Here is a 27,218-nt window from a genome sequence, read left to right on the forward strand (position 1 = left end):
GGCTCACTGATTCGTTCCGCGTTCAAACAACTTAGACCCATCTCATGCGGTGAAGTCCACATGTGTCAACGGTTTGGCCCAAAACGTTTTTCCCAAGCATTCCGCTTCAGAAGAGCCGAGCAGCTGGCCGGAGGAAATCTTGCGCCCGTTAGAAAACCGCTGGGTACCCGGCGGCACTGGGGATCAAACCCAGCACCTCCCAAGTGCGAGGCGGATGCTCTACCTCTAGGTCTCGCTTCGGCACTCCGAGAACCTAACGTGGCTGAGGTTTTCAACATCGGTTCTTGAAAACAGTTCGGTCTAGGAGCATGACCAGAGTGCCCGACGCGATGGCGGTCGTTGCATCCGCCTGCATGAAACGGCGGCACCGGGACTTACAGTCGCAGTTCTGGCGCGGGACACGTACTTCGTGGTGAATGTGTAGCCGGACGCTACTCGGTTTCTACAGCAGCGTATATGGACAACACCATCTGCCGGGCTAGTTGGTTGCGATCTATGTTGTTGTTGTTGTCCTCTAGATAATGTCGCGTACCCACTGCGGGGGATTGGCCAAGACACAGGCGGCAACCGATCTATATGTATCAGCGCTCTGTATTATCTTCTTCTTCTTCCTCCGTTTTGTGTTCGCGCTGCTGATAAATATGTATATGTACAGTGCTGTAACAATGACAATAAGGCAGTAGTAGCTGTAGTATTAGTAGTAGTAGTAATAACAATAAGGAAAGGAGCAGTAACTGTTTTACTCTGTGTAGGTTTACCTCAACCACGCCGTCAGGGAAGGGATGGATGGTGGAGTGAAAGACGTCGAAAATTAAACCATGACACTCTGGGTTGAAAGCGCAATGCGGATATGAGGTACTGTTCACCAATTACGGGAAAGTGATGGGCTTGGGGACCCCATGATGACTAGGCTTAAGTTTTACCACGTAAGATCTTCCTTCTAGTCTTCATCCCTCAAAGTTGATCCCAAAATTATGATTTGAAGAAATTGAGGGACGATTAATTGGATTGATGCGAAGGAAATGCGAAAGCATGCTTCTGTACCTTTTCTTCCTTTCTGCTGTTGGTCTGCAGCCTGGAGCACGAACTGTGCCACTATACGGCCACTATCGCTACTTGTAACTCTTCTAAGCCACTATCATCACTAGAACCCAATCATTATCGCCTGTTAATGAAATATCATTACCAAGTTGCTAGCGCCGGTGTTTCATTAAAGCCGGTATGCCATAATAACCTGTGCTACAGCAGGTGGCAGATGGAGGCTTCTCTCAGACGCCGACGCCGATCAGGTTTCGCCCTCCTGGCCCTCCTCATGATTTATGGTTCATGGGGTTTAACGTCCCAAAGCGACTCAGGCTATGATGGATGCCGTAGTGAAGGGCTCTGGAAATTTCGGCCACCTGGGGTTCTTTAACGTGCACTGACATCGCACTGTACATACACAGGCTCCTGTCATTTCGCCTAATGAACCGCCGTAGCCGGAATCGAATCCGCATCTTTCGAGTCAGCAGCCGAGCACCATAACCATTGAGCCACCGAGGCGGCTTCCTCCTAATTCTCTCGCATATACAAAACGAATTTTTCCACTGCAGGTTTGTTGTATGGAGCTGCATGGCTTCATTGAAAGCTTCCTCGCAACACGAGCTGGCTGTCCTCGGCCAGTGCTGCCAAGAGGCAGGTCCCGGTCGGCAAATAATTGTTCCCGTTTCAGCTGCGTGGTCTACAGCGCTGCAGGCCCGAAGAAGCCTAAAGGCCTGTCCTTTTCCGTTTCTTTGTCACTCTGCCTTTCTCTATTTCTTCGCTGCGTGCCGTGAGAGCGCCGAAGCGGAGGTGTCGGGCCGTGTCCGATTGAGGAGCCGCGGGCCGATCTCGGTCAACTGACGTGGAACCGGAACGCGCACACCGGAAACGCCGCAGTTTCTAGCGCGAATCAATACTACGGGACGGGTGCGCAGGCGCTAGGCCCACGTATATACTCGGTCCAGTCCGTGTCAGTACCACGTGATACGCGCATGTTCCGGGGATGCTGGAACGGTGGTTACAACGCAGTCGAAAAAAAACAACAACAACAGAATCGTGCCCAAAATGCGACGAAATATTTAGTCGCGTTGTCGTAACGCGTGATTTTTTTTTTGTATTGCAGTATATTTCTGTACTGCAGTATTTTTCTGTCGCCTTTCTCTGCTCATCGCTACCCTTCGGAAGATCACACCATTGCCGTCAAGATGTAGATAACAGTATCTTACAGTATTCCACTTGCCTCACAATTGAAAGTGATGTCCAAGAAATTTGGTCTTTCACTAGAACTGCGTTAGTAGCCAAGAATAAATACGACTGAGTAATTTCGAAACTTTGAACAGATCAGACGTGCTAAAGAATAAGTACGCAGCGTTCTGAAGGAGAAGGTCGTGCATTTCAATGGCTCGGTCCACCGCAGGTTGTTTTTGTGGCTTCGAGTGACAGCCGACTGCTACAGACATAGCGACAGTCAGCCTCAGGGTACGCGCGGAGACGATGCGCTCGGCACGTCGGCACCGCCGCCTGATGGCTGGGAAGCGACGCGGCTGTTTACCCACTGCCTCCAGCCGAAGCCATCGGCGTCTTTCTGGGTCAACGAGCTTTGTCAGAGGCCATCGCGTCGGCAGCTGTAACGGCGCCGGCTCGAACTACCTCCCCGCTGGGGGGCCGTGGCTTCCTGTCCTCTGCACTCGCGGGCATGCCGCATATCCCAAAAATACACGGTTCCTGTCACTGTGAACGTGTCGAGGAGGGCGAGAAGGCACTCGCCGGCAGCATCCCGCGCCCTCTTTCATATTCTCTTTTACGGTCTCTCTCTCTCTCTCCCTCTTACCCTTTACTTTTATCTGTCTCCTCCCGAAGCTCACGACTCCTGATGGATGGCATTGCCTGCGCGGGAAGAAAAACAAAAGACCAGCCCCTGGGAGCGAAAGCGACCGGAGTCGTGTCTATACAAAGACTGGGAATGTGCGACCGCGGGGACCGTTTACCTTTGGCGTGGACCCCGGCGTGTTCTCGCTTCCGTTTCCCAGTTTTGGGCCGAACTCTCTTGACGCCCCCGTGAAGAGCGCGCTGGGCTTCCACAATTGTCCCCGGTGATCATGCGCCTCCGGTGTACAGGCCGCGTGGCCGCCGTCACGGATGGATTCCCGGCCCGAATCGAGGCTAAGCAAATCGCCGCTGTCTGTAACGCATGCTGACGCTAATAGCTGCCACAGGGGCAATAAACGAGGGTTCTAACTTAGCGCGGACTACTACTCCGTCTCTCCGCTCCGGTTTCAGCGTCGGGTGATTTGAGAAGTCGGGTGGCTTCTCCGCTTTTGCGCCGATGTACGCGCACGGAGCCTTTGAGATGTACTACGCCATTTGTCAGAAGTACACAAATCAGTCTGCGCGTGTGTTCGCAGCCGTTCCTGGACATCGGTATTTAGCTCTTACGACGCCCCGCGGCGTACTGCTGCAATAAAGGGGCAGAATGAGAGTTATGTATTTCATTCCCTGTGCTTTGACTTCACTGACGGGTGACTTCAGTGCGAAGGCAGGCAGAAGGAGACAGGAAGCCAAGCACGGGGGAGACTGTGGCATGGCTTCTCGGAATAGCAGGGGTGAGTTTTCAGTGAAGTCCACAGAACGAAATAGTTCAAGGATCAGGAATACCTCCTTCCGCAAGCGGGAGAACTGGAAATGGACGTGGAAGAGCCGGAACGGCACGACTAAAAATTTAATAGACTTTCTATTGTGCACGCACAATGGCGCCGTGCAAGAGGATGTGGAGGGCCTCGGCAAGGTTGGATGTAGGGACCATAACATGGTGACGTCTCCAATTAGCCTAGATTTGAAGAGGGAACGGAGGACACTAGCAAGGAAGAAGCACGTCGACGAGTTAGCGGTGCGCAGGAAAGTAAAGGAATTCAGGATCTGTCTGGAGAACCGATATACCGGTTTAACGGACGACGGCGACCTTAGTGTTGGAGCTATGAATGATGATCTCACAGATATCATTATGGAGTTCGCAATAAATGAAGGGGGCAGGATAGCTAAACGTGATGCTGCGCCAAAGATGGAGCAGAACGAGCAGAACTGGCAGCCTTCTGTCACGCAGCATCCGGTTGTCTACTCTACGCCAGCATTTCCCTCCACCTCATCCCAACCTTGAACTTAAAGAGGCCGTCGTGTGGCGACAGCTGCAGACAGGCACCTACCCCTCTCCCCTGTTGTACTCCTATACATCCACCCTTCCCTTAACCAACACGGGGACCTCACAGCGAATAACACCCCTCCCTCTGCTATACGCTCTGTCCATTCGTGATCCAAGCCACGCCATTCGTGATCTTCTATCCATTCCTCAACCCACCAGTACCTCCTGGGAGGAGCGGCTGATTCTTCGGAGGTCTCTTGTGTAGCTCTTTCAATGTCGATGAACCAGCCAGTCGTTCGTGACGTCGTAAAATATACTGCTGGAATCAGTCGACTTCCGTGCACGAGAGGAGGTCATATCACTTACTACCGCATGCAAAAGAAAGGCCTGGATAAATGGGCACCGGGTGCATTGCGCGAGCCTCTTCATCTATTAATAAATACTAGTCATTCCCGGCACTTCAATATGATCGTCTCGATGCGGCAGTGAGTCCACCTGTACTTAGAAGCAATATGAACATTTTTTTTTTTTGTCCGAGTAAATGACTTGCCGGAATAACTCGTGAATCGAGAGGTCTGCTCACGCCTCAGCCTTTGCGGCCTCTGAGTTGCCGGCAGCGGCACGCACCAAAGTTGCAGCACTATAGCCGGATGCAAGCACTCGGTGGGCTTGTTTACTTGCTTTAATATTTTTATAGCTCGTTTCAGTTTCTCTTCAAATACAAATGCTGTCGGAGTGGTCTTTCGGCGGCTTTAAAATCACAGCGAGCGGCGAATGCCGCGTGGGTGTCAGCTTCAGCGTTTTTCTCTCGGCGAAATGATTTCCCTCTCGCGCGCGCTAGCTTTATCCGAGTTGCAGCCCATAGGGCGAATAAGGCTGTAGAATCTCTGGCCCAGATATGTTTCAGGAGTGAGTTTTAAGCTTATTTTCTCAAAAGAACTGTTGTTTTTTCCAAATTTGATTGGACAGATGACTCGTTACATGCAAAGCCGCTAATGCCGTTCTCACAAACTAACGGAAGGGAAGATAAAAGAATAACAACACAGCCACTATGTGTTCCGGCAACAGGAGTTGTTACGGGAGTGAGTCTAGAACAATCGTCGGCAATCGCGCCGCGTCGGCGAGCGGTGGGAGAGGGGGCAGCCACTCACACAAGCTCTTCTCCATCGTTTTCAGTGTTGCCAACTCAAAAATAATAAACCCGCAACAGGAACTCCCAAAATCCGCTAAAAACCGCCAAATGTATTTTTTGTGCCAAAAAGACCATTGTTGTACATTTTATTGAGTCTAAACAAATGTAACTAATAATACAAAAAGAAAAGAAAGCACTTTTTCTTTTCCGAATAAATACCGTCGGCTATACTATTTTTTATCGACTAGAGACTGCGTACATTACGTTAAAGTTAGTACTTTTCAAAAAAAGTTCAAAAATTGTAAAGTACTGACTAGACACTGCTTAGTCCTGTCTGACTAGAGGCATGATCACAGAAAGATGTCTGCTTCATCTGCAAGCGACTGTCCACTCGTATCGCTCGTACTAGGTCCAGGTGGGCTTCCAGCGCTACTGCCAGCGTACGCCTCCATAGTGCCGATCTTTTCAACTACATTTGGTGGCAGTTCGTAGTTGCAGCAGCATTTACCCTGCCTCCTGAGTCCGGCTCGAACAGTCAAGATGACATTCGTCATCTCTGTTGACAGCCTGTTCCTCTGCTTGCATTTTATAATGTTCAGCTGACTGAACACGCGTTCAACCTCTGCGTTGGACCAGGGCAGCACCAACATGGATAGAGCAAACTCGGCCAATTCGGAGAAGGGATTTTTGTCGGAAGCATCCCTGTACTTGTTCACTTCGTCCCAGAATGCAACTGTGCTCGCATGGTTGTTTCAGCTGACGAGAGTGAGCTTCTCCCATTGCAGTTTAATGGCAGCGATTTTTTCTGGTGGTAGATCCAAAAATTCCATGAGGGGCACCAATGAGTCTTTAACTACGCGAAGTGCGTTCCCAACTGAGAGCAGGGAAACTTGTCTGAGTATTCGGACGTTGTCAGGTAACCTTTGCTGGAGCTGTTTCAGCAGATGAGACAGAAATCCGACACACCGCTGTCGAAATACGTGCTCGGCATCTCTCGAAAAACGAGCCTTTCTCAGCTCCTGCAGCTTCTTCTCAGTCTCGTAACCGAGATCCGACGTCATATTAACGTAGCCGTCGACGCTTGAACTGAGCGGGTCTGCACGGCACGTAGGCACGACGAGCTTTTTTGACAGCGCTTCAGTTAGCAATGTCAGGTCACTTAGCAGCTTTAGGCTGTCAGCCGAGTTGGACTCAAACGCCTTGTTCACACTTTGCACCTCTGCAAGAATCGGCTTCACAAAAACGAGGTAAGCCAAGTTTGTCTCATCGCACATCATCGAATGCAGGAGTTCTGCTGTGTAGCACTTCTCAGTTATTCTTGCTGCGGCAAAGTGTGGCAACAATTCCTTCCATTGGTCCAACACTCTACCGACCGCTGTTTCAACCGACAGCCACCTCGTCTGGCAAGGCTGCACTATCTTAAGCGGATCGTGTCCGTCGTTGAGTCTTCGACAGAGTTCGCGGTAAGACAGCTGTCTCGATCGCGAGCGAGAAAACCAGTTATAAATTTCGCTCACCAAATATTCCAGATTTCTCGGAAGTGCTTCCGCCACGGCACTCGAAACCGCCAAGTGCAGCGAATGGCAAACACATCTGACCAACAAGAGATTAGGAACATCCATCCTAAGCTTCTGATACACTTCGTTGTTGACACCTACCATCACGCTGGCGTTGTCTGTCCCTATTCCCATCATTCTGCGCAAGTCAATTCCAAAATGAGCCAGACATCTTTTCACTGCATCAACGATTGACTGAGCTCTCGAGTCGTCAAGTTCGACTAAACTCAGAAAGGTCGAAACTACCTTGCCCATCTTTTCGCTATAGTACACAATGACGACGCCCAATAGCTTGGTCACAGAAATATCGGTTGACTCATCAAGAATCAGGCTGTATCTCCCAGATCCTAAGTCGGGCAGCAAATCCTCAGTGAAGTGAGGGTATAAGACGTTCTTGATCAAAGCACTGCACTTTGATCGGTGAAGCTGGAGATGCTTAGCTCCCTCGCTGTCGCGAAACTGGCTACGACACAACTCACCAAGGTGGTCTGAAGCCAAAACTGCGGAGTGCGCGCATACGAACAACGCAAGGGACCCTTCGGCAGCTCGTGACTTGTCACACTTGCGATTTACAACTTCTAGAGTCGTCTGCCTTCCGGATGAAAACGGTGCTTTAGCCGAGAGGTGCTTCTTCGTTGTGGTGTGCGCGACCAAATCCACATGCTTGGAAGAAAGCTCCGTCTTGCAGTAGCGGCATCGCGCTCGTCTGGCATCGTTTGGAACTTCCAGTAACCAGTCCCTAAGCTTAGGGTCCTGCAGCCACTCTTTCCTGAACTTCTGTACATACTTTACAGGTCCCATTTCGCCCGGGAGATTCGAAGATTGCGTTCAAAAGTGCCGCAGAAATTGATTCAGTGCGTGCATCTCAGCGACGTCATGCGCTCACAGCGACATGGTGGCGTTTTCTCGCAGAAGAGAGTAGAATTTCAGGAAATGTTTAATGCTCTAAAATAAAAGACATAAAATTGCCAAAAACCGCAAAAAACAGCCAACAAGGCTTAAAAACCGCTAAAAATTCCGCCTCCCGCAATACAAAATTTTCGACCGCTAAATAGTGTAAAAACCCGCTAAATTTAGCCGGAAAACCGCTAAATTGGCAACACTGAGATTCGTTTTACGACGCGCGCCGGCGAGAGCCGTCCGCGCGGCGCTGTTTTTTTTTTTTTTCTTGCTAAAGAGGGGAGGAGGTTGTGCTTTTACCCTCTCATGGTTACAACGGACAACGGCGACGGCGACGCCGCGAAACGCAGATACGGGCGCTGCGCTCTAAAATGGTCGCGTAGTCTGTGTTACGCGACCAAGCCAGACCCGGTGGACGATAACGCAGGCATTTCAGACTGCAAAAACGAGCACGGCGCCTGTGTGACGACTTCAGTGGCTAAGTCGCAACGGCTAACACACGTTTGGCTCTTGGAGGCATATGTGCTCCTGTAGGCTGACGAGCGCAACGGATCGGCGCACCCAGATCTCACGGGAGCAAACCAGGTAAGCCCACGAAAGTCCAACAAAGAAAAAGAAAATGCTTCGAGTTAAAACTTCTACGAAAAGACACAACAGCAGTCACAAATCGCCTTCTTTTTGTACGGGGCGCGTTCTTTTGGAACTAAACACACTTCCTGCTTCTTAATTTCTTGACTTCGGCCGCTCTGCGCACGTTGAGTATGCACCCGAGCCTGTTGGACATGCCATTCTTTGTTGTCCCGTTTAGGTGAGTCTTGCTGGGACGAGAGAAAACCGGGCCTCGTACAAACCGATTTTACATGGATGCTCCATCAGAGTGCCGGTGTCGTAGCGAGAAAATATGCCTTCGGAAAAAAAGAAGCTCGAGAGCGAAACAAGAATACGGGGAGGCGTCAGGCGAGCACCTCCGTGGGGCCTATTTCTATTCGCCAGCGAGAGAGGGCCTGGCTGCTGTGGGGAGAAGGAAGAAGCGGGCTTCGTTTGGAGCAGCACGCTCGGCGACCGCGAGACCCGAGACGAGAAAACGCAAGCACGCACCGTACCGGTGTCCTGTCGCGCTTATACCGTAGATACCCGCCTACTGAAACGTTTCATATGAGCCGCTCGTATGGAATGATGGGAATATGAAGTCCATAAGACGTGGAAGATTATATGGAAATCTATTTCTTGTCTGTACGGAGTCTATAAGCATTCTATATACTATCTGTGCAATTTCCGTACAGTATACATTACGTCATATGGAGAAAGTCTTACGGAAATCACGTCCGTAATTTTCCACACATGCTTCCAAATAGCCCATACCGACACCGTATGCTACATACTGATTCCATAAAATTCAGATAGAAACATATGGAATTATCGAACTCGTCATATAGAAACTTTGAGTAGGGTATGACACCTGGATTTCCTTGACATTTTAGATGTGAAATTTTGGCCGTAGCAATCTATATAAAGGCTGGAATTATGCTAAACTGGTATATCAGGACGCCGTAAAATTTGTTCTGGTTTCGAAATAACGTGGCATTAAAACACTGAACATCACCATCATATTTATTAAGTCGCTGCCTAAAGCACGGGTGGAGGACTCTCTAGACTCACGAAAACCAGTTTGTTACAGAAATACGTGCCGAGAACCCTCATCCACACAGAATCTACACCAACTATATGGTACAATGAGCAGCCACTGTAAACACCTGCTGCACCAAAGTCAAGCTGCAATGCGTTTGATCATCAGAACTCACCATCATCATCAGCAACATCACCATCATCGCCACAATAGCTGATCGGTCCATGAGGAGCCATTACAAAGCCCTTAACAGACAAGAGGGGAGGGGAGCATGTGACACGCATGCATTTGGTAATAAAATCAAAGGAGACGTATTTACAGTTTTGTATTACACACCGGGCTGCCTCTCGCGTTGTATTAGGGGGCGTATAATAAGACGATATGTACGGTACACGGCGGGTGCTACGAACGCTTGCTCCCAGCAGCGGCGTGTCGCTGGGGAGGGGACAGCAGAAAGGGACGCGTGGTCGGAAACCAAGGCAGAACGAGGGGAGCGAGGCGTTTTGTCGGAGCGCTCCTGTCGTCGGCGCGTGCAATCGCACGCGTCAATAGCGTTCATTGCCATCGAAGCGTATGACCTCGATCGAGCCAAGAAGAGGTAGAAGAGGTCAGATCTGGTCGCGCGTTGGCTGCGCGCATGACTCTCGCGCCTGTCGCGGAACAGGGGGGTCACAAGAAAGGGTGGCAAGGGTATTCCACGCTCTGAGGAGGCGACCATCAGCCGGATTTTCTTGTCGGGTGGAGGAGCGAGAAGGAGTCGAAAGAAGCATGCATGCCCGCGTGCGCGCCTTTGGCGGGAACCGAAGAACACGCAGAAAAATGGCGCGAAACGGGGTCGTCTTTCCGTCTTCGAGCGCGAGTGGGCATTTCAGCTGCAATCACGACAAAACACTGCCCGCGCACTACTTCTACAGTGTACCGTGAGAGAAAGCAGCACATCTGTTTCAGTAAGATTAAAAACCACCGGCTACGCCGCACAAAAGGAAATACAGAAGCTAGTGGGATGCTACTCATGGCGCTTGAACGCCGTCACTGTAGAGAACCACGAAAGAAAGAGACTCTTGCTTCTTGAGCGTGGGTGCGTTCAACCTCAAAAAACTTAGTACAGGTAGTGTAAAAACGATTATTGAAATTTCTTGAGCGAAACGCTGTGCGGAGCGACCATACGCCGATGCGCTTTTAAGCGCCCTGTCATCGCTGTCAGTGCGGATGCCATGTCCGACATTTCTGGAGAAAAATTTTGAGTATTGAGACATTGTAAGGTACTGTTATGAAAATATTGAAAGTAATGAAACAGTCTTCCGGTGAGTAGAAAAATCTTTCTTTTAAACTTTTCCCATCGCCCTAATGGAGCAGTTAAGACTGCCACAGAGAACCAATGGGCAACGCTTTTGACGACAGCAAAAGCGTTATTAGCAAAAAAAAAAAAAAAACAAGCCTGTACAAGGAAGATCTGCGGGTGTATTGATGGTTAGAGTGAAATCTTACAGTTTATGAAAAAATTGCGCTCATAAACTCTTTCCCGATGAAAAATGCTTTCGTCCAAAATTGTTAGGTTGGAGCTGTGATGGCATTGTTTTCCTCCCAACACTGTCGCGGAAATCGCGACATCTCGACACATACACACCGTGCCGATATCAGTTACAGATAACTCGAATATTCCCACTGTAGCAGGCGACTAAAAGACCGATTTGGGATAGCACCCATCCTATTCTTAGCAGTCGTTTCAGGGACTGCCCGACACTCTTGTGTCTTCGCGTATGTCTCGACTGGTCGCTTGCTAGGTGGTTGAGGCAACTTACGTGTCTAGTCGAAACCGCTAATACGAAACTCGAACCGCACTGCGCTTTTTATTTTTGAATTACACGAAAATACTTTCCACAGGAAATGCAAAGCTGCACAGAGCCGATACGGAGAGCCAAGAGGCTTGATTTGGGCTTCAATTTCGCGCTCTCCTACTCTGCGTGCTTCCTTGGGCTTTATCAGAGAGCGCGAGTGATAGAGAGCGGAATATAGAGAGAAGAACATAGAAACGGTTGCAATAACGTTATTGTTTCGAAGTTCTCCTCCACTATAGGTCTTTCACGTACTGCTCTACCGTTTTCCGATGACTTAGGGTCTACGCTAGCAACGAACAATAACGACAATTAGTTACTTCGGCTCCCCCGAAAATAAAAAGATGCTGCACACAGGAGGAGATTTACAAAAGAAATTCGTGGTGGCAGCCTCTGGGTTCGGGAGAGCCTTTTGTTTGTCTGAGATTAAATGACAATGCGGCAATTAAATCACTCGTGAATCTTTCTTTCAAAAGTAATTCGTTACCATCTGTTTCCGCAGTGAGCGTGATAGGATTTGGCAAGCGCGCGAAGACGCTGTCATTGCTGAAGTTTCAACCATACGACCGTTATATATCCGCCAAGAACTGCACCACGGGGAGGTCCAGACACACCATTAACTCAGCAAGCGTCTCAGGAGTTTAAAGAATTTTAACTTTACCTTGTTTGCTCATCTCTCCGTCAGCATAAACGTGTCGTGTTACTCTCTATGTTGAACTGTGGGTGTTTTAACAAGAGCTTAATTTGAGGTATCGCACAATAAGCAGATTGTTTAAAAGAGAAAGAGAATGAGTGTAAGGGGAGGGCAAAAAATTCGCTCTGCAAAATTTTAATTGCATCTCTTCAAGTTAAAATTCACTCATCTTTTCTTAAAACACCGGGAAGCTCAACAAGCACTATGCGCACTACACATCCGTGACTGGCTGCAAAGCATGGAAGGGCTTGTATTCGCACAAAATTGGAAAGGAAAAGAGGCAAGAAGGACTCGCGTGGGGATTCCGAGAATACACGCACTTCAATCACGGACGCACCCGTCTTCTGTCGGGTAGAGACGAAGCCCTTTTCCGGCCCCACTTGAAGAGCGACGCGAAAAGGAGGTTATGAGCGACCGACGCCAAATCAAACGCTCTCCCAGCTGAATGCTTGCCTGAGACTCCAGCGCGAAGGTCGGCCACTCATCGGAGGCGGGAGGAGTGTTAGCTTTGTTTCCCGGCTGAGTTCTTTTTGTCGATTCCTTGCCGGGTGGCGCAGACCCGGCTTTTGCTCCATCTGACATGGAGACGGCCCGATTGTGACCTTGGAGGAGGCGGAAGATGCCGCGGAATTCTGCTGTCACGCTTCTCCCCGTCTGTGGGGTTCCTGATGTTGTCCAGAATATCCTGTTTGCCCACGCACTGCTCCCGGTACTTTAGTTAGTCGCCTTCTTTCAAGTCGGTGCGAAGAAATGACGAAACCATTCTACCCGCGTGCTCCTCGACAAATAACGTTCAATCCAACCACATCCGTTTGCTGCGCTGCAGGCTCATTCAGGCCTCCCGAGACAACATTTGAAGAGAAATTTCCATTTCCTTTAACGTCAATCATGGTGTCGGCGAAGGTATAGGAGAAAATCTGAACGTCTAAACGTTCCAATGTAAACTCGCACCCGCCGGCTTCAATTGATTAAAAGCCCCACTTTGATGTTTCGTTTTGCTGTTAATAATCTATACACTGGTGACGGCCGGAAATAGCAGTTGAAGTATAGTCGCGTTTTTTGCTTTACCCTTTAGGTGCGACTTGGTAATGCGATTAGAAACCATTACGTTCCTTCATAAACAGTATATACAAGGCTCAAAAGTGCCAATTCCTTAGTTTTCCAACGCAACACACACGAACGGTCATTTTTTTACAAACGTGTACGAAATTTCGTACAACTTGTAACAACGCTCAGAAATTGTAACGTCTAAATACTACAAGGATTTGTCACATAAACACCCGAGGGATTATGAATACATGGTGGAAAAAACAGCGCAAACTAAGAAAACACAGAACAGGAGGGGAGACACTACAAGCGCTGACTCGCAACTAAGGTTTATGTAGTTTGTTTTCCCTGTGGTATGACGTACGCAGTCGTGGGTGGTTACTGTATATATTCTGTCTGTTTTTTTCTAATAAACCTTAGTTGAATTCACACCAACTAGCCCAAATGTCTGCTTTGCTACGGATTATGAATACCTTTCGGCCTCGAAGATGTACAGTATGCCAGACATTAAGACAGAAATAAAATTGACATTACTGCTATTGGCAACGTTCGTCTGAATTATAATAATGGAGGACTTCGTCATCATCGTCATCACGAGCCTGACTACGCACACTGCAGGACAAAGGCCCCTCGCATATCTCTCCAATTAACCCTGTAATGCGGCAGCCGCGGCCACCCTATCCCCGCAAATTTCTTAATCTCCCCCGCCCACGTGACTTTTTGCCGCCCCCTGCTACTCTTAGTCTTCTCTTGGAATCCGGTCTGTTACCCTTAAGAACCAACGTGGACTGACCACCACTCGCACTCTTTTGCGAAGTATTATATACTGCGCTGTCTAGTTGGCGTAAGAAAAGCACTCCGTTCGCGATATGAGAGATGCTAAATTCTCCTGAAACAAAGAACCATTACTGGGTATAGCACAATCTCATGAAAAGATGCGAGCTTGCTGGGACAACTCAATCCAATTACTGTTCTCATGAAAAATTTGTTCTCCGCCTCTTTCTTGCTATGTTGGCGTTTGTCCAGCAGCAAAACACGCATTTATCGCCGAGAAAATCGGATTTAAAAATATTCCCGCCTGTCGATTCAAACTCGTGACGTCGTTGCCGAAAATGACGCGTGTTGCCACCGTTTTAAGTTTGAAGGTCTTCTCTAGGTTATCAAAGCTACGTTTTCAGTGAGGAAGCCGCAGAATGGCATGCCGGGAAGGATTCAGACGCGAACACTGCCATGCGTTATTGTTCAAGCGCGCTGGGCGGAATCGATTGGCACCCGTATGGTGAAATACGTCTCACAGGACCGCTTAAGTAGAAATGTGAATTGCGCTATAGTTGCTCGCTCTAAAAGAAGGAGAAAAGGCACGGGCGTATGTTCTCTTAGTATACGGCGTTTGCGTTTTATTCCACCGGCATAGCACGTTTAGAGGTGGCTGAAGATGTGTCTTCATAAAACTCAATAGGCGGGAAATTACTGCTCCCCTTGGAGCAAATAAGAAGTCTGCACAAAAAATTTCTGATTTAGGTTTGAGCTCTATCTTATTTATTTTATTTTTGAGTGAGTCATATGTTGCAATGAATAATTGATGTTTTCGAAAAGCGACCTTGTTTTCAATGCAGCCACCTTCAAAGAGCGCGTAAGATCAGTTTTTACAGTACGGGCCACTCTATGGGAAACGAACCGTAACTAATTTTTTTCATGCCTCACGTGACCTAAACGCACCTTACACGTCACAGTCATCGTTAGGTTGACAAACTGAATTCAATTATAAATTATTTAGCGGTATAGGCGAATAGGGCGGGGTGATTCATGTATATTTACGTCTAACGCATCATTTGAAAAAGAAAGTACACAAGCAAAAATTTCGCGTCTATACTCCTTTATGCTGAACGCTATATGGAACAGCTGTAACACTCGCTGAGAAACGCAATTTATTGCCCGGGTGAACTGCGCTCGACGAGTACAAAATATCGTTTCCTACCGCGACGAAGCATGAAGAGAAAACAACAACAGACGTAATGAAGGCAGTGAGGGTAGGGTTAAGAGGAGAAAGCCATGCACGGTGGCGGAAAATTCGGCAAACAATGTTCGTCACGAACAAGCACGCTGCCGCATTTCTAAGTGACAAGACCTGGACACGGAATAAAGCGATTACCGAGTTGGAAAGGAGAGGGCGCCGAGAAAGGCCTCTGAATAGTCGCACTTCCTGCCTTGCCATCACTCTCGTCCGGTAAAAGCTTGCTGCGACGTTTCAAAAAGCGTCCGAGGCTTCGACGGGGGGGAGCTGGGGTTGTGAGCAGCGGCCTGTATTTATGGTCACATGCTGCAGCGGCTTTGGCAGCAAGCAGCCAGCACTTTGTATTCGCCTGGCTTCTCTTTGGAAGGCGTTTCGGCGCGCCGAAAACGCTTTGCTCGCTATGTCTCACCCTTTCAGTTCAAACTGTGCCGTCACTGACGAATCAGTCGCGGCCGGTTAAGGGGGCGTCAAGAAAGACCTACATCAACCCATCCGTTTTCTACTGATTTATTTTTTACTTTTTCAACAACCGCGCAAGTATTGCGGGCTTGAGTGTTCGAAATTTCGCCGATCGATAAACACTGTTGGACGAAGCTTTCCGGGTTTGTTTTTTTTTTTATGACTTGGCTTTTAACTCTTGAAAATAGTGTCAAGCTTCGCGTTTTGACTGGCAATTTCTTGTTTTGCCCACATGCGCTCTCCTCGGCTCTCTCTGGCTTGTCAGGAACTGCCTGTTCGATCGTCAAGGAATTTATTATTTTTTTAAGGCTCTGTAGGCTTTATGCAGTACTCTTTCTACTCCAGCGCTATCAAAAGCATAATGCGGCGCAGCATTTTTATTGAGTGCCTGTTCTTCTGCGCTCATTTACCTCTCTTGAAAGTTTCCTCACTCTGGTCTCCCCAATGATTGTCTGCGCGTTAGAAGTGTAACGTATTCTAAAACAACAAAAGGCACGGATATGAATATGGATAGACCTAGGCAGAAGGAAGATGGAGATATTCTTGTATTAATTTTCAGCACTGAACACATATTGAACGAGCTTGGATTCATCAACGCTGGTGTACGCCTACGCAGCGTAATAACGCTTAATATGCCTTAGTGTAAAGCGGGACAGATATACAGCATAATACAACATAAAGGACAACAGTTGGTAACAATGGGCCATGGTTCACGGCGTACTGCATTACTTTCCTGACGAAACAAAACAGTAAACTAAATCAGCTTTTGCATGTTTGACCTCACCAAACAAGCCAGAGGCACCAAAATTTATAATGTTGCAATTTCGTCATGCGGTTAGCTTTTTGCTTAGGTAACAAAAAAAGCTTTTACAGTAGATTACTCTCTGTCACGGAGGAATTATGTGTGAGACTTTAGTTTTATCCGACTGCACTTCTGTCCTGACCATTTGTGAGCTGCTTTTCACGCGTATGTAACGGATCAGCGGGTTTTATAAAGACGACAAATTACAGCACCTTGCTAACCCATCTCAACGTTTTCAACGTATTCGCGTAACGTTGCAAATGCTAAATCAGTGAACCTGTGCTTCGGCATACGTACTACTATGCCGTGGGCTATGTTAAAAAGTTGTGCAGCTGATTGTGTGCTTAAACGACCCAATCTTTTCTGTACCCTGCAATATTTTTTACAGCCATTGTCTTGCACCTGTGTGGCATAATTTGCTAAACCATTAAATTAATTTATTCAATGTGTGCCCGCATAGAGCATCCTGGAAAGATAAACTTTCTGCTGTTGGGACATTGCAAACCGCATTTGGCGCCAGTGTTCTCACTTCTAATGGTGAATTTTTTTATGGCGCAAGGGCATCTATGACCAAAGATACCCTATGGCACAAGCTTTTGTCTTGTACTCAAGGTGTGGTGAAAGACCCATTGCCCAAGCATTTCACCGCAAATAAGACGAGCACCAACCAAGGGGAAAGCTTGTACCCGTTGTATCACCGGTAGGTACCCGGCGGCACTGGGGGTCGAAAACCCCGTTCATCCCGCATGCGAGGCGGATGCTCATACCATTAGGGCACCCCTGCGGTTAGTGCCCTCACTTCTGGGGCCTGGACACACAATACGGTTTCGTAATTACAGCAACACAGCTATATATAATTTATGCCCGTAACTTGTGCAAAACGAAACTGCATGCATTAGCCATGTTTCGTAACGGCTCTTTGCATCGATTTATTTCTTTTGCCTGTTTTTCATTAATTAGCACCTCCTTCATTACGGAACGCAGACCGACCGACATTTCTTTCTGCTTGCTAATCCTAACATCGCAGGCGATAGCCGCCATTCGTATGGAAAAGAAAATAATCATCTAAGATGGCGGTTATCACAAATACGGGTCCCTGCGCTTGTTTTGTCCGTAACTACGAAATAACGCTGAAGGCCTGTTGTGGAACGAGAAATGGCGTCTAGTTGGCCTTGTAAGCACATTTCACAAAAATGAAGTGAAATAACTGTGCTGTTTTTTGTTTTTGTTGTTGTTGAATCTGACTGGAGTAGCCCTATCTAGCAGTGCCTTTCTCCACCGACACTCAGCGATAGAAAAAGGTCTGCGCCTGAAGTGTAAGACACATCCCCATGTCTTACATCCTTCCCGTCACCACCAACAGGTCCAAAAACCGCCCTAATACACGCTTACTTAAAATAATTGATCCTTACTAAGTGACTGCTAAATAAGTTTTGTAGCGGCCACTGAAGACACATCATTTGCATTCATTCCTGCAACACAAATGTAAACATTTACTCCGCTCTTTGTGCTGATACCTTATTTTATTTTGTTCCCTCTACTTCATTGCTTGTAGTTGTTTTGTTGATGTAGTTTGTACTTTGTTTATGTTTATTCAGAGCAGATTCTTATGTTTAACACTGCATTGTATGTTACCTGATATATGTATAGCTTTACTCACCCATTCCTGCCATAGCGCTTCATTGCGCTGCAGTATGTATAAATAAATAAAAATAAATGAAGTTTCCTTGGCGAGGTAGGTACAGCTGTCAAGAAACTGAATGGGTCTTGTGTGGCATGGTTTTTGTGTTCCTTGACACAACAATAACGTGTGAAAGCACTCGGAGATCTGTTATACCCTATTCCGATTCAGTTCGGTCAAAGTTTATTTTCTTTTCACCTCGAGAGCTGTTGAAAAGAGGTTGGAAGCCTTGTGTGGTGTTCTGTGGTTCGTGATGAACTCAGTGACGCGATTCCAAATCACTCAGTGACGAAAGTCAGTGACGCAAGTCCAAAAGTATCCAAAAGTTTTGACGAGCCTAGTTAGATTGTCAGCAGGCTTGCTTTCCTGCATAGCCTCCGTTTGCCTCGTGAAGCGGGTTCTTCAGGAGCATACGCGTGTCACCGGGTTTCTGCGTATCCCCTACTGGTACGCGCACTTTGCGGCACGGTGGTGTGGTTCTTTTCGCGTTCCCTCGCAGAATTTTAAATTATGAGTTATGTCCTGAGGAGGCAGTCATTTGCACCTCTAACAAGGGGCGAACGCACGGAGTAGGCGAGACCTTAAAACGTCGTTTTCATCATCATCATCATTTATTTTCCCTTAAAGGCCCCAATGGGGCAAGCATTGATCCGAATGCTTGCCGCGAGGGTTTATTCACTTCGAGGTCATTAAAACAACATCGCGAATATAATCTCGACTTGCTCAAAGCCGCTATTGAGAGGGCCTTTAAGAGGCAGAACTGTGCCACATGTCGCCGGCTTTATTTCCACATAGTACGTATATGTATAACGTGTCTCTACGGCAGTAGCTATTTTATTCAGTAGCTGGTAACAACGTCATACTCTCACCAGCTAGTAACGTCATCCTTTCAAACCACATAAGTCTGAAAAAGGTTGCTAAATAAATGCTGGCTGCTGTGGGGCTGGGAAATTACACGTACATTAGAAATAAGTTTCCGTTTGGTTGTGTGTAAACTCGTAGTTTATGTTTGAGCATTATTACAAAATAAACTGAAATTGCTTGGCCTGCTGCGGAGGAACTTAAGCTTTGCATGCCTCATCTATTCCTATCTTGTGAGCTGTTCTGGGAGACCGCATTGTCTAAGCCAGTGCCACTCGACCTGCGGTTACACCGTGCGATCTCCTCCTTTCCAGATAGAAACCGTCGCTGCCTGTCGCCGCGCCCCTCAGCGTCGTCCGCTGACAATGAAACCCAAAGCGTCTTTTCAAAATCGTTTTCGGAGCACAAATGACAGTGCGCCGAGCGATTTCCGTCGCGTTAAAGTAAAGTGCCTTTACGAGCCATCCCTAAGACAATGCGGCCGCTCCGATCTTCTTGCGCCAAACAAAGCATGCATCGGCCCGAAAGGGGAGCATCGGAGCATGAACGAAAACAGAAAGGGACGCGTGCCGACGGCTCCCTTCCGTCGCGTGACCGAAGGTCGGCGCGTCGCGCGCGTCTGGCACGGCGGCGGCGGTTCCTCCAAATCGGTGCGCGCCGTGGCGCCCGCAGCGCGTGGTGATTGGCGACGGATGCGAGAAGGAGATTATCTCTCTGCCTTTGGAGTCTTTGTGTCTAAAATGTGGCGCTTCATAATAGCTCCATAGTGAGCCCAATTTTGGATCCTCACGGCGAATATAATGCCTAAAAGCACAAAAGCGAAGCTATATATGGACGGCTCGAAAACTATTTGAGAGAGGGAAACGTACATGGTTTTAAAGGCCACCTAACCGTAATTTCTGCTTTTTTTTCTTCGCATCACGCTGCACGAAGCGCGGGACAATAACCACCAGCGTCTCAATGCATGCAAGGACGAGTTCATTCTATGATTTCGCCCTTTGTTTCAGCCGCCGCTGGATTGTGCGCGAAAGGTTACGGTCGTAACGTGCACTCAGAGCTTTATACATAGACGAACTACGGCACATGTACGGCCCTATATCCCTACGTAACCTGATAACAATATTTGAGCACATAGAGACCTCGCGGATGTTTTGTTGTGCGAGTGCGGTCCACACAACATACATTTGCTTTAATACGACGACAGAAAAAAACGGAAAGTGTCGATATCAACGGTATTCCGAGAAAAATGGAGAGAAGCAAAGAGATGCGAAGTCGCACTTCCAGCTGCGACTTACAGTGTGTCTGAAACTCCTTATCTCTTAACAGAGTATATAGAAGGGACAGTTCGAATGTTCATTCAAACACCCAACATCCCTTTCCATTTGTAGAGTTCAGAATGTTGAAAAAAAAAAATATTCTGAGCTCTACGGCATATATGTAGACATGTTCTGGCCTGGCCCATAAGTTTGTGAGAGTTAAAAAAATAAACCTGTCTGGCTAGTTCGGAAAAACACCCAAAAAGGAGCCTCTAATTGCTTCATCCAAAGGACGCAGTTTTAAGACTTCCTGAATGGCGTTCAAGAACTCTGCGTACTACGAGAAGTGTGGCGCTTACTTGCGTTTGACTACATGAAGCAAAATGCTTTCTTTTTTTTTTTCATAACACGGCCTAAGCTTCCTGCGACATTGATCTCTGTTCAGTTTTATTAATAAAAGCACAACCCACGCATGTGTGTGGGTTCATTCTTCCATATTAAGGATTTAGTTTTTTTGATGTTTTGGCGCTAGACATTACGTCGGACGTCCTCAGAGAGCAATAACTGAGCAAAGAAATGAGAAATTCTCAGTTAATTTGTTAATTAGCTTTAACCTGCGTTGGCGTCGGCAGCGAGTTTTTCTTTGCGAAATGCCATTTCTTGTGAGGGACATGCTTCTATGCATGTTGTTTTATTCTTGCTCTGTGAAGGTATTTACTTTTTTAAGACGCAGAATGTTAAACGAGGCGAAAGGAATGAATTGAGAAAAGGAATAAATATGAAAATCGAAATGTGCTAAAAAAAAGTAGTGTGAGTTCACAGTGATTGCCTATTAAGTATTTAAAAGTATGGTCATTATCATTCAAACGGATACTAAAACTACATCAAAGTCCACATGGCACGATGGACAGCACTGAATTCGTAGAACGCTGCGGCAACGTAGAGAATTTATTCAGCTTTGAACTAACGTTTAAAAAGACATTTTTGTGGATGAATATTGAAGCATGAGTTGAATGAAGAATATGGTGGTGGGGGTGAAAAACTTTCTATTACCAAAGCCCCTAGTCCGGGACAGTAGAAGGGAGGGTATTAATCCAACGAGGTAGTGTCAGTGATACCCAGCTAGGTATGAACTACTGGACCACTCCCCATCCGTTGCTCGGGCATCGGGAAAGCGATAGTTCTCCAAAGGTAAAAAACTTGCGCAAACAGTAGAAGAAGAAGGAGACGGTACAACAGGACAGAGCGCTCTGTCCTGTTGTACCGTCTCCTTCTTCTTCTACTGTTTGCGCAAGTTTTTTACCTTTGGAAATTATGAACCAACTCGCCCAGAAGAAAGTACTTATTGAACCGATAGTTCTCGTTATACAATATCTTCTCGTGGAGTTTCTGCGGTTTTCTCACAGGGAAAAAGAAATATCCGGTCGTATGGAACAGCCGTCACGAAAAAAATTATGCGCAACTCGGACGCTTACACAGCAGTCCTTGTGACAGTGCGATGCAGACGAGAAACGAGACATCATCTTTCTGGGAATACCGCACGCGATACACGCGCGCTGCTCTTCGAAAGATGCGTCGCGACGTTCGCCACGATGAATGTGGGCCCCATTGTCTCCCAGTTTTTTTTCCTAGATTGCAATGAATGGGGCGCCTTCGCGTCGCGCGTTTCTTCCCGTGTCTCGCTTATCTCCGCATCACTTGGCTGACAGCCCGACGTACGGTTGCGGAAGCGCACGCCCGCTGCCACCGTGTGCCACGGCTGAGCGAAAGGCGGTGCGCGAGAACATGTCGAACCACGGTGGCTGGCACCGCTAGGCGGATGAAGTGGGCGCGGACCCGTCCGCTTTCGTAGCGGTTTTGTAGAGAGGTCTTCCTTTGGATAGAAACGTGTGTAGCGATTGCGGACAGGCCATTAGTCCATGCTTCGTCTACAGCGAGTCGCATCTATTTGAGGGTTATTGTTGTTGTTTTTTGTTTTTTTTACAGGAAACGCCGCCTGTTGGAGAAACACTGCTCCCACTTTGCGATCTCGCCCTATCATCAACTGGCCGTACTCGTTAGCTCAGTTGATCGCGTGACTACCCCGGACAGTCGGTGGTGCCGGGTTCGAATTCCGGACCAGGACGAGTTTTTCTTTGACTACGAAGTTTCTGAGAAAGCTTTTCTCTGAAAGCTTTTTTTTTTTCTGAGTATAGCTTTTCTCTGTAGCCGTTTGGCTGCGCTTGGGCGGATGCTGATGAGTAATAACTACTCCCGTATTACAAACACCGCCTATATAGGCAAAGTCATAGCGATAAGAAGGAGTCGAAGTGTTTTCTTGCACTGAAGTTATATGCAAATAAAATACAATGAAACAGTTGAATGCCTTCCATACGTTGCATAAGATTGGCTGTAGCCTAAGCCGCTGTTGACGTGAGAGTGTTCCCGTAATTAAAAATCGAATACGGAGCTGCACTGATCAAGGCAGGGACCGTAGCTAATCGACATTTGGATAGCAATATAGCTGGATTATGTCAAAAAATTAATTGCTGTCCCAGCTTAATTAGAGGCAACCCCTGGAACCTAGCTCCTGAGAAAGTAGAAATCTGAGGTTCTCGATGTCAGTGACGGAGCTGGCAGGACACGAGAGGCTAAAAATCTGAGAAGAGCAGTTTTCATGAGAAGTTGAACGACGCAGGTTCCCCTTGAAGAAATATTTTTGCTATCTTAACACGCAGGGCTTGAATGAGAAATGGAGACATACTTTAGATTAGGCGATAGGGAAAAAAGAAATAAAAACAATGTTGCTTTGCAGGAATGGCGAGAGGCAGAACTTTAGCGAGGCCAAATATTGAGGAGTACTAGATGAAAAGTGCATGAAAATCTGTAGCTAAACCTGTTCAAGAAAAGTACCGTTGTGCGTGAAGAAATCTTGTGCGGTTTGCAGCGCTCGATGAAAACAACTGAACCTAATCCGTGAGGGTTAACTCGCGAGCGTATAATATACAAGGAAAGTCCTGGGTCTCGCTAGGAAGCACAAAGAGTAACATGAACTACATATGTACAGTAATGAAGGTCTATACATGGTTGCTATTAGTGCATGAACGCTGTTATTGTCTGCATTATTCAAGATGTTTGAAACATAATGAACTGAATGATCAGATTATCTTTCAGCTTGAACTTTTGTTTTCGTGCGGGGAAATAATTCCTCGATTCTTTAGTGCTCTCACCGTCCGTTACCTTTTCATGTCATTTTCATCCTTGATAGTGCGTCGCTCACTTTCTGTGTAGAGAATATTTTTTTATACAGACTGTAAGAAGACCCCGCCCACCACTGCCGGCCTCAGAGCAATTTATGGCGTATGTTGGGGAGGCGAAATGATGAAGCAGATTTGGTACATTCACGAAATGAAGTCGAAGGACCATTAGGAAGGTTTGTGTGCTTGTCTAAATTTCCACCCATGAGCTCGACCTGTTGTGTCTCACGTCGTTTTGTTTCGATGATTCCTCATTGTGAGATATATCTTGATGCGGAAGTCACAACTTAGCAGCTGAAGCTCGATGGCCTGAAGTTTCTCTTTTAAGCCTGGTTGGTACGATCGGTGGTAATCTAAACGGCAAGAACAAAAGACGTATAGTCGAGTGGACAGTAAACTTCAGCATGTTCAGTCTCAATAAAATGTGGCACTATAGCCTGAAGATGCGATTTCCAGAATCTTCAGGCATCAGCATCAGCAGAAGAGGTGTTCCAACAGAAAAAATTGCCCCCCCCCCCCCTCCCCTCTCTCCCACCGACTGTAGCTTGCCTTCTTTTCTTTACCCATATGCCCTATTCTAGTGATATGCATTTTATTTTTCATTGAGTCTTCCATGATGCTCAGGTTTTGTAAAATAATAAAAAAAGATTGGACGATTGTATCTTCTTTTCGTAGAAAATCGTCGTTGCCGAGATTTAATACCGCAAGCTACTGCGCCCAAGAAAGCTAGAGTTTGTGTGCTACGTTCATATATATTATTGGTTCTGTTCGGCAGCAAGATATATTAAGCGTACCCTATAGAAAGAACTTCGCGCGCATAACAAGTGCCTCATGCGTGCGACAATTCAGCTCAGGATTTTATGAAAAGGATTTTGCGCGCCTGTTCCATTCACAGTAAGTGTTTCGCGAAGTGAGAGATAAAAGCAACTCCTCCTCTAGTACGGCTGGTGGCATTAAAAGAGTCCTAAGCCAGGAGAAACAGAAAGGAACAGGTCCCACTCACGTCCGACGATCTGTGGGTTGCGCTCCCAGACGTGCACGCCGCTGGTGGGCCTGCCGAAAAACTCGTCCCGTACACTTGCCATCACGAGCAGATATTCGTCCGGCTTGGGATGAGGATTCACAAACAGGTACAGTAGACACATCGTCGTCTCAGAGAGCGATCAGTCAGTCGAACGACGTCCAAGTCAAACGGAGCAAACGAAAGCCAGTAGAGAGGCTGAGAAACGGAGGGGGGACCGGGCCGATGCGCTTTCCAATGTCTTCTTCTTTGAACACAGTGAGGCTGCGCGACAGAGACGAATACCGGACGCACTTTCGGTTTCGAGACGGGCGCCCCTTTTACTCTCGCCGACCCACTCTTCTCCTCGGCACGCGCGCGCGTCTGCCACTTTTGAAGCAGACGACAGCGCGTGACGTCACGCGCCAACCGGCCAATCGCGCGCCGGCGCGCTCAGTTTGTTCTGTCCAGCGCGGCTGCCCTTGAGATGAAGAGCAGGGATGTGTGAGACGACGGGACGCGTGGCTCTCGAGCGTCCGAAGCGGAGGCGAGATTCTGTTTGCTCAGTCTTTCTTTCCGGCCCGACACGCGCGAAATGTCTGCGAAATGGCATTTCAAGGTTGGCCGAGGAAGGGCACATCTGCTGTCGTGGCTCAGTAGAGGGAAATGATTAGTGCTCCTCAGCGGTTCTTCAGACGTTATTTGCGTTGTACGGGCGCCCTAACCTCGGAAGCAAGCGAGGTGAAGTTCTCGCCTTTCAGCCTTTTATTTCGCCATTGTCCTTGCTTCGCTCCGTAAAGAGAACGGAAAATAAAATTCAGTGAAAAGCAGTTCAGTTACGTGTGCGACCTAAGGCTCCATACTGGAAGGACTACTCGATTGCAGTAAGAACTATTACTGGTACATCCTCTGCTACAGCGTGGCTTCGGTCATTCCGCAGTCACGTGACCGCCCCTTGCAGGCAGCCGTAAAAGGGAAAAAACTAGCCTGCCATGATTCGAACCTGAAATCTGATCCGTAGTTAAACGCTTTATGTTCCATAGTTAGAAGCTTTAAAAATAACAATTCTTAAAATATCATCTACCAATGCATATTTTGTTCGCTCATTAAAAATATTTAATGAATTCGCACATTACCGCAGTCTACCTTCCCTAGGTTTATCAACTAAGTGTAGTTAAACTGTGAACAATTACAAATTATACATATGTGCTAAAAGGCAATATTTTAACCAGGAAGCACAGTTGATATGACTGGCACCAGACGTGGACGACGAACGAAGAGCGTTTATTGAAAAGCGCGCAGCAATATATAGGCTCGAGCGTCGTGTGAACGTCGCACGGAATCATGGTCCCCAGTGGTAGCAGTCTACCTGTTCTAATAGGTAAATGCAAACAAAACTTCACAACGAAGACAAATACACCCTTCTTACAACAGTCTATAAGTGCCCAATTATAATAAGGTGTCTTGATTTTCTCTCCACGTTTTCAGCATTCCCAGTGAGAGCCAAGCCTCCTCGGATCATTATGCAAGTAAAACAACAAATAATCAAGATATTTCAAGGTCTACCTACCACCGAGAACACCGGAACACAGATGCGGACCTTCAACGCATCTGAAAATTGACACCTTCAAATGACCCGTGACATATTCAAGCCATTCCTTGAATAACTATTGTATGAAGAAATCGAACCAAAACTCTATAATAAAATCTTCGCCAATACTCCTACGCCCAGAATAACTATTGTATAAGGTTCAACTAAAATTACGCAAATCCTTTATACATCTTTGCAACGCCCATAACCATTGCATAATCAAATAGTCGTAGTCAATATACTGTGCGTCACATTACTCAAGATGTTAATAAGAAAACACTACAAGTCTCAATACGAGAAAAGCAGGGGGCGTGTGTGTCGCAGGTGGTACAGAAAATCCCAGCGATGACAAGAAAAACAGGGCGACGTCATCAAGCAGCCGCATGACGCACACAGCAAACCAAGCACCGCCACATCAGACTATCCGACTGCAGTATTTTTCCTGCTTCAAGGTTAACTACTTAGTTAAGCTTAATTAGATAAATTTTTAATTATTGACTTGAGGTACAAAGTGTCAGTGGAAACGTTGTAGATCGCTTTGAAAAACAGCTGATTGAAACATTTGCGGCAAGGTACTATTTACGTAAAGTAGCTTTTTAACCGGCCTTTAAACGTAACTCGCACTATAACAAAAAGTTTCCACGTGACAACGATGCCACTTCAACGTCCCAAGGCGCGCCTTAGAGAATAAAAAACAGTTTTTTCTGAAGTCCTCTCCTCGATGAGACTTTGATTGCACATTGGTGCAGAGATGTGAGCGAGCAGGTGGTCACATGATAACTTTCTCTTAAGGCCAAGAAATAAAGCTACGTAAATCGTACCTTGATGAAAGCAGCACTACTAGCGGTTTTTCGAGGTGATCTAGAACGTTTTAATTGACACTTTCTTCCTAAGTCAATAATTGAAAAGTTAGCTAATTAAGCTGAACTAATTAACCTTCAAGAACGAAAAAATACTCAACACTAAGCCAAGCGACTCTGAACAAGCATAAGTTGGTTTCACTGGACTAGGGCACTTCGTCTTTTTTAAAAGGCTGGTTACATATAGCTATTGGCCGACCTCCATGTGGCACCACTTCTCCCCATAGCATTCGCATCAAAGTTGTGCCGCAACAGTTTGTCGTACACCGTTGCGGGTGGTATCATACGAGTGTGTGTGTGTGTGTGTGTGTGGGGGGGGGGGGGGGGGGAGGTATCCCATACAACCAAACGTCTACGTCTTGCGTCCACGACATGCAAACTCGGCCAACCTCATCGCCGTGCAGCGAAAGGGTCCGAACGTTTGCTGCCAGGTGCGCAACCAATACGGAAACTTAAACTCGTAGAAAAATTTAATGCATGTAGGAACATTACACGTAAACGATGCAGCCAG

The 27,218-nt window shown here is 47.2% G+C and overlaps 1 protein-coding gene across 1 annotated transcript in view; it reads right to left on the reverse strand.

The window, feature by feature from the left end:
- Window positions 1-24,602, reverse strand: part of LOC149341623 (transport and Golgi organization protein 2 homolog) — a 48,475-nt gene extending 23,873 nt beyond the window's left edge. The window contains exon 1 of the mRNA XM_089543732.1: window positions 24,260-24,602. Within this exon, the coding sequence (XP_089399858.1) occupies window positions 24,260-24,401 (142 nt within the window). The 5' untranslated portion in view covers window positions 24,402-24,602. The remainder of the gene's footprint in view (window positions 1-24,259) is intronic.
- Window positions 24,603-27,218: the final 2,616 nt, after the last annotated feature.

This window comes from Amblyomma mixtum, chromosome 5, assembly GCF_055824585.1.
Source record: "Amblyomma mixtum isolate Tamu chromosome 5, ASM5582458v1, whole genome shotgun sequence".
Classification (NCBI taxonomy): Eukaryota; Metazoa; Arthropoda; class Arachnida; order Ixodida; family Ixodidae; genus Amblyomma; species Amblyomma mixtum.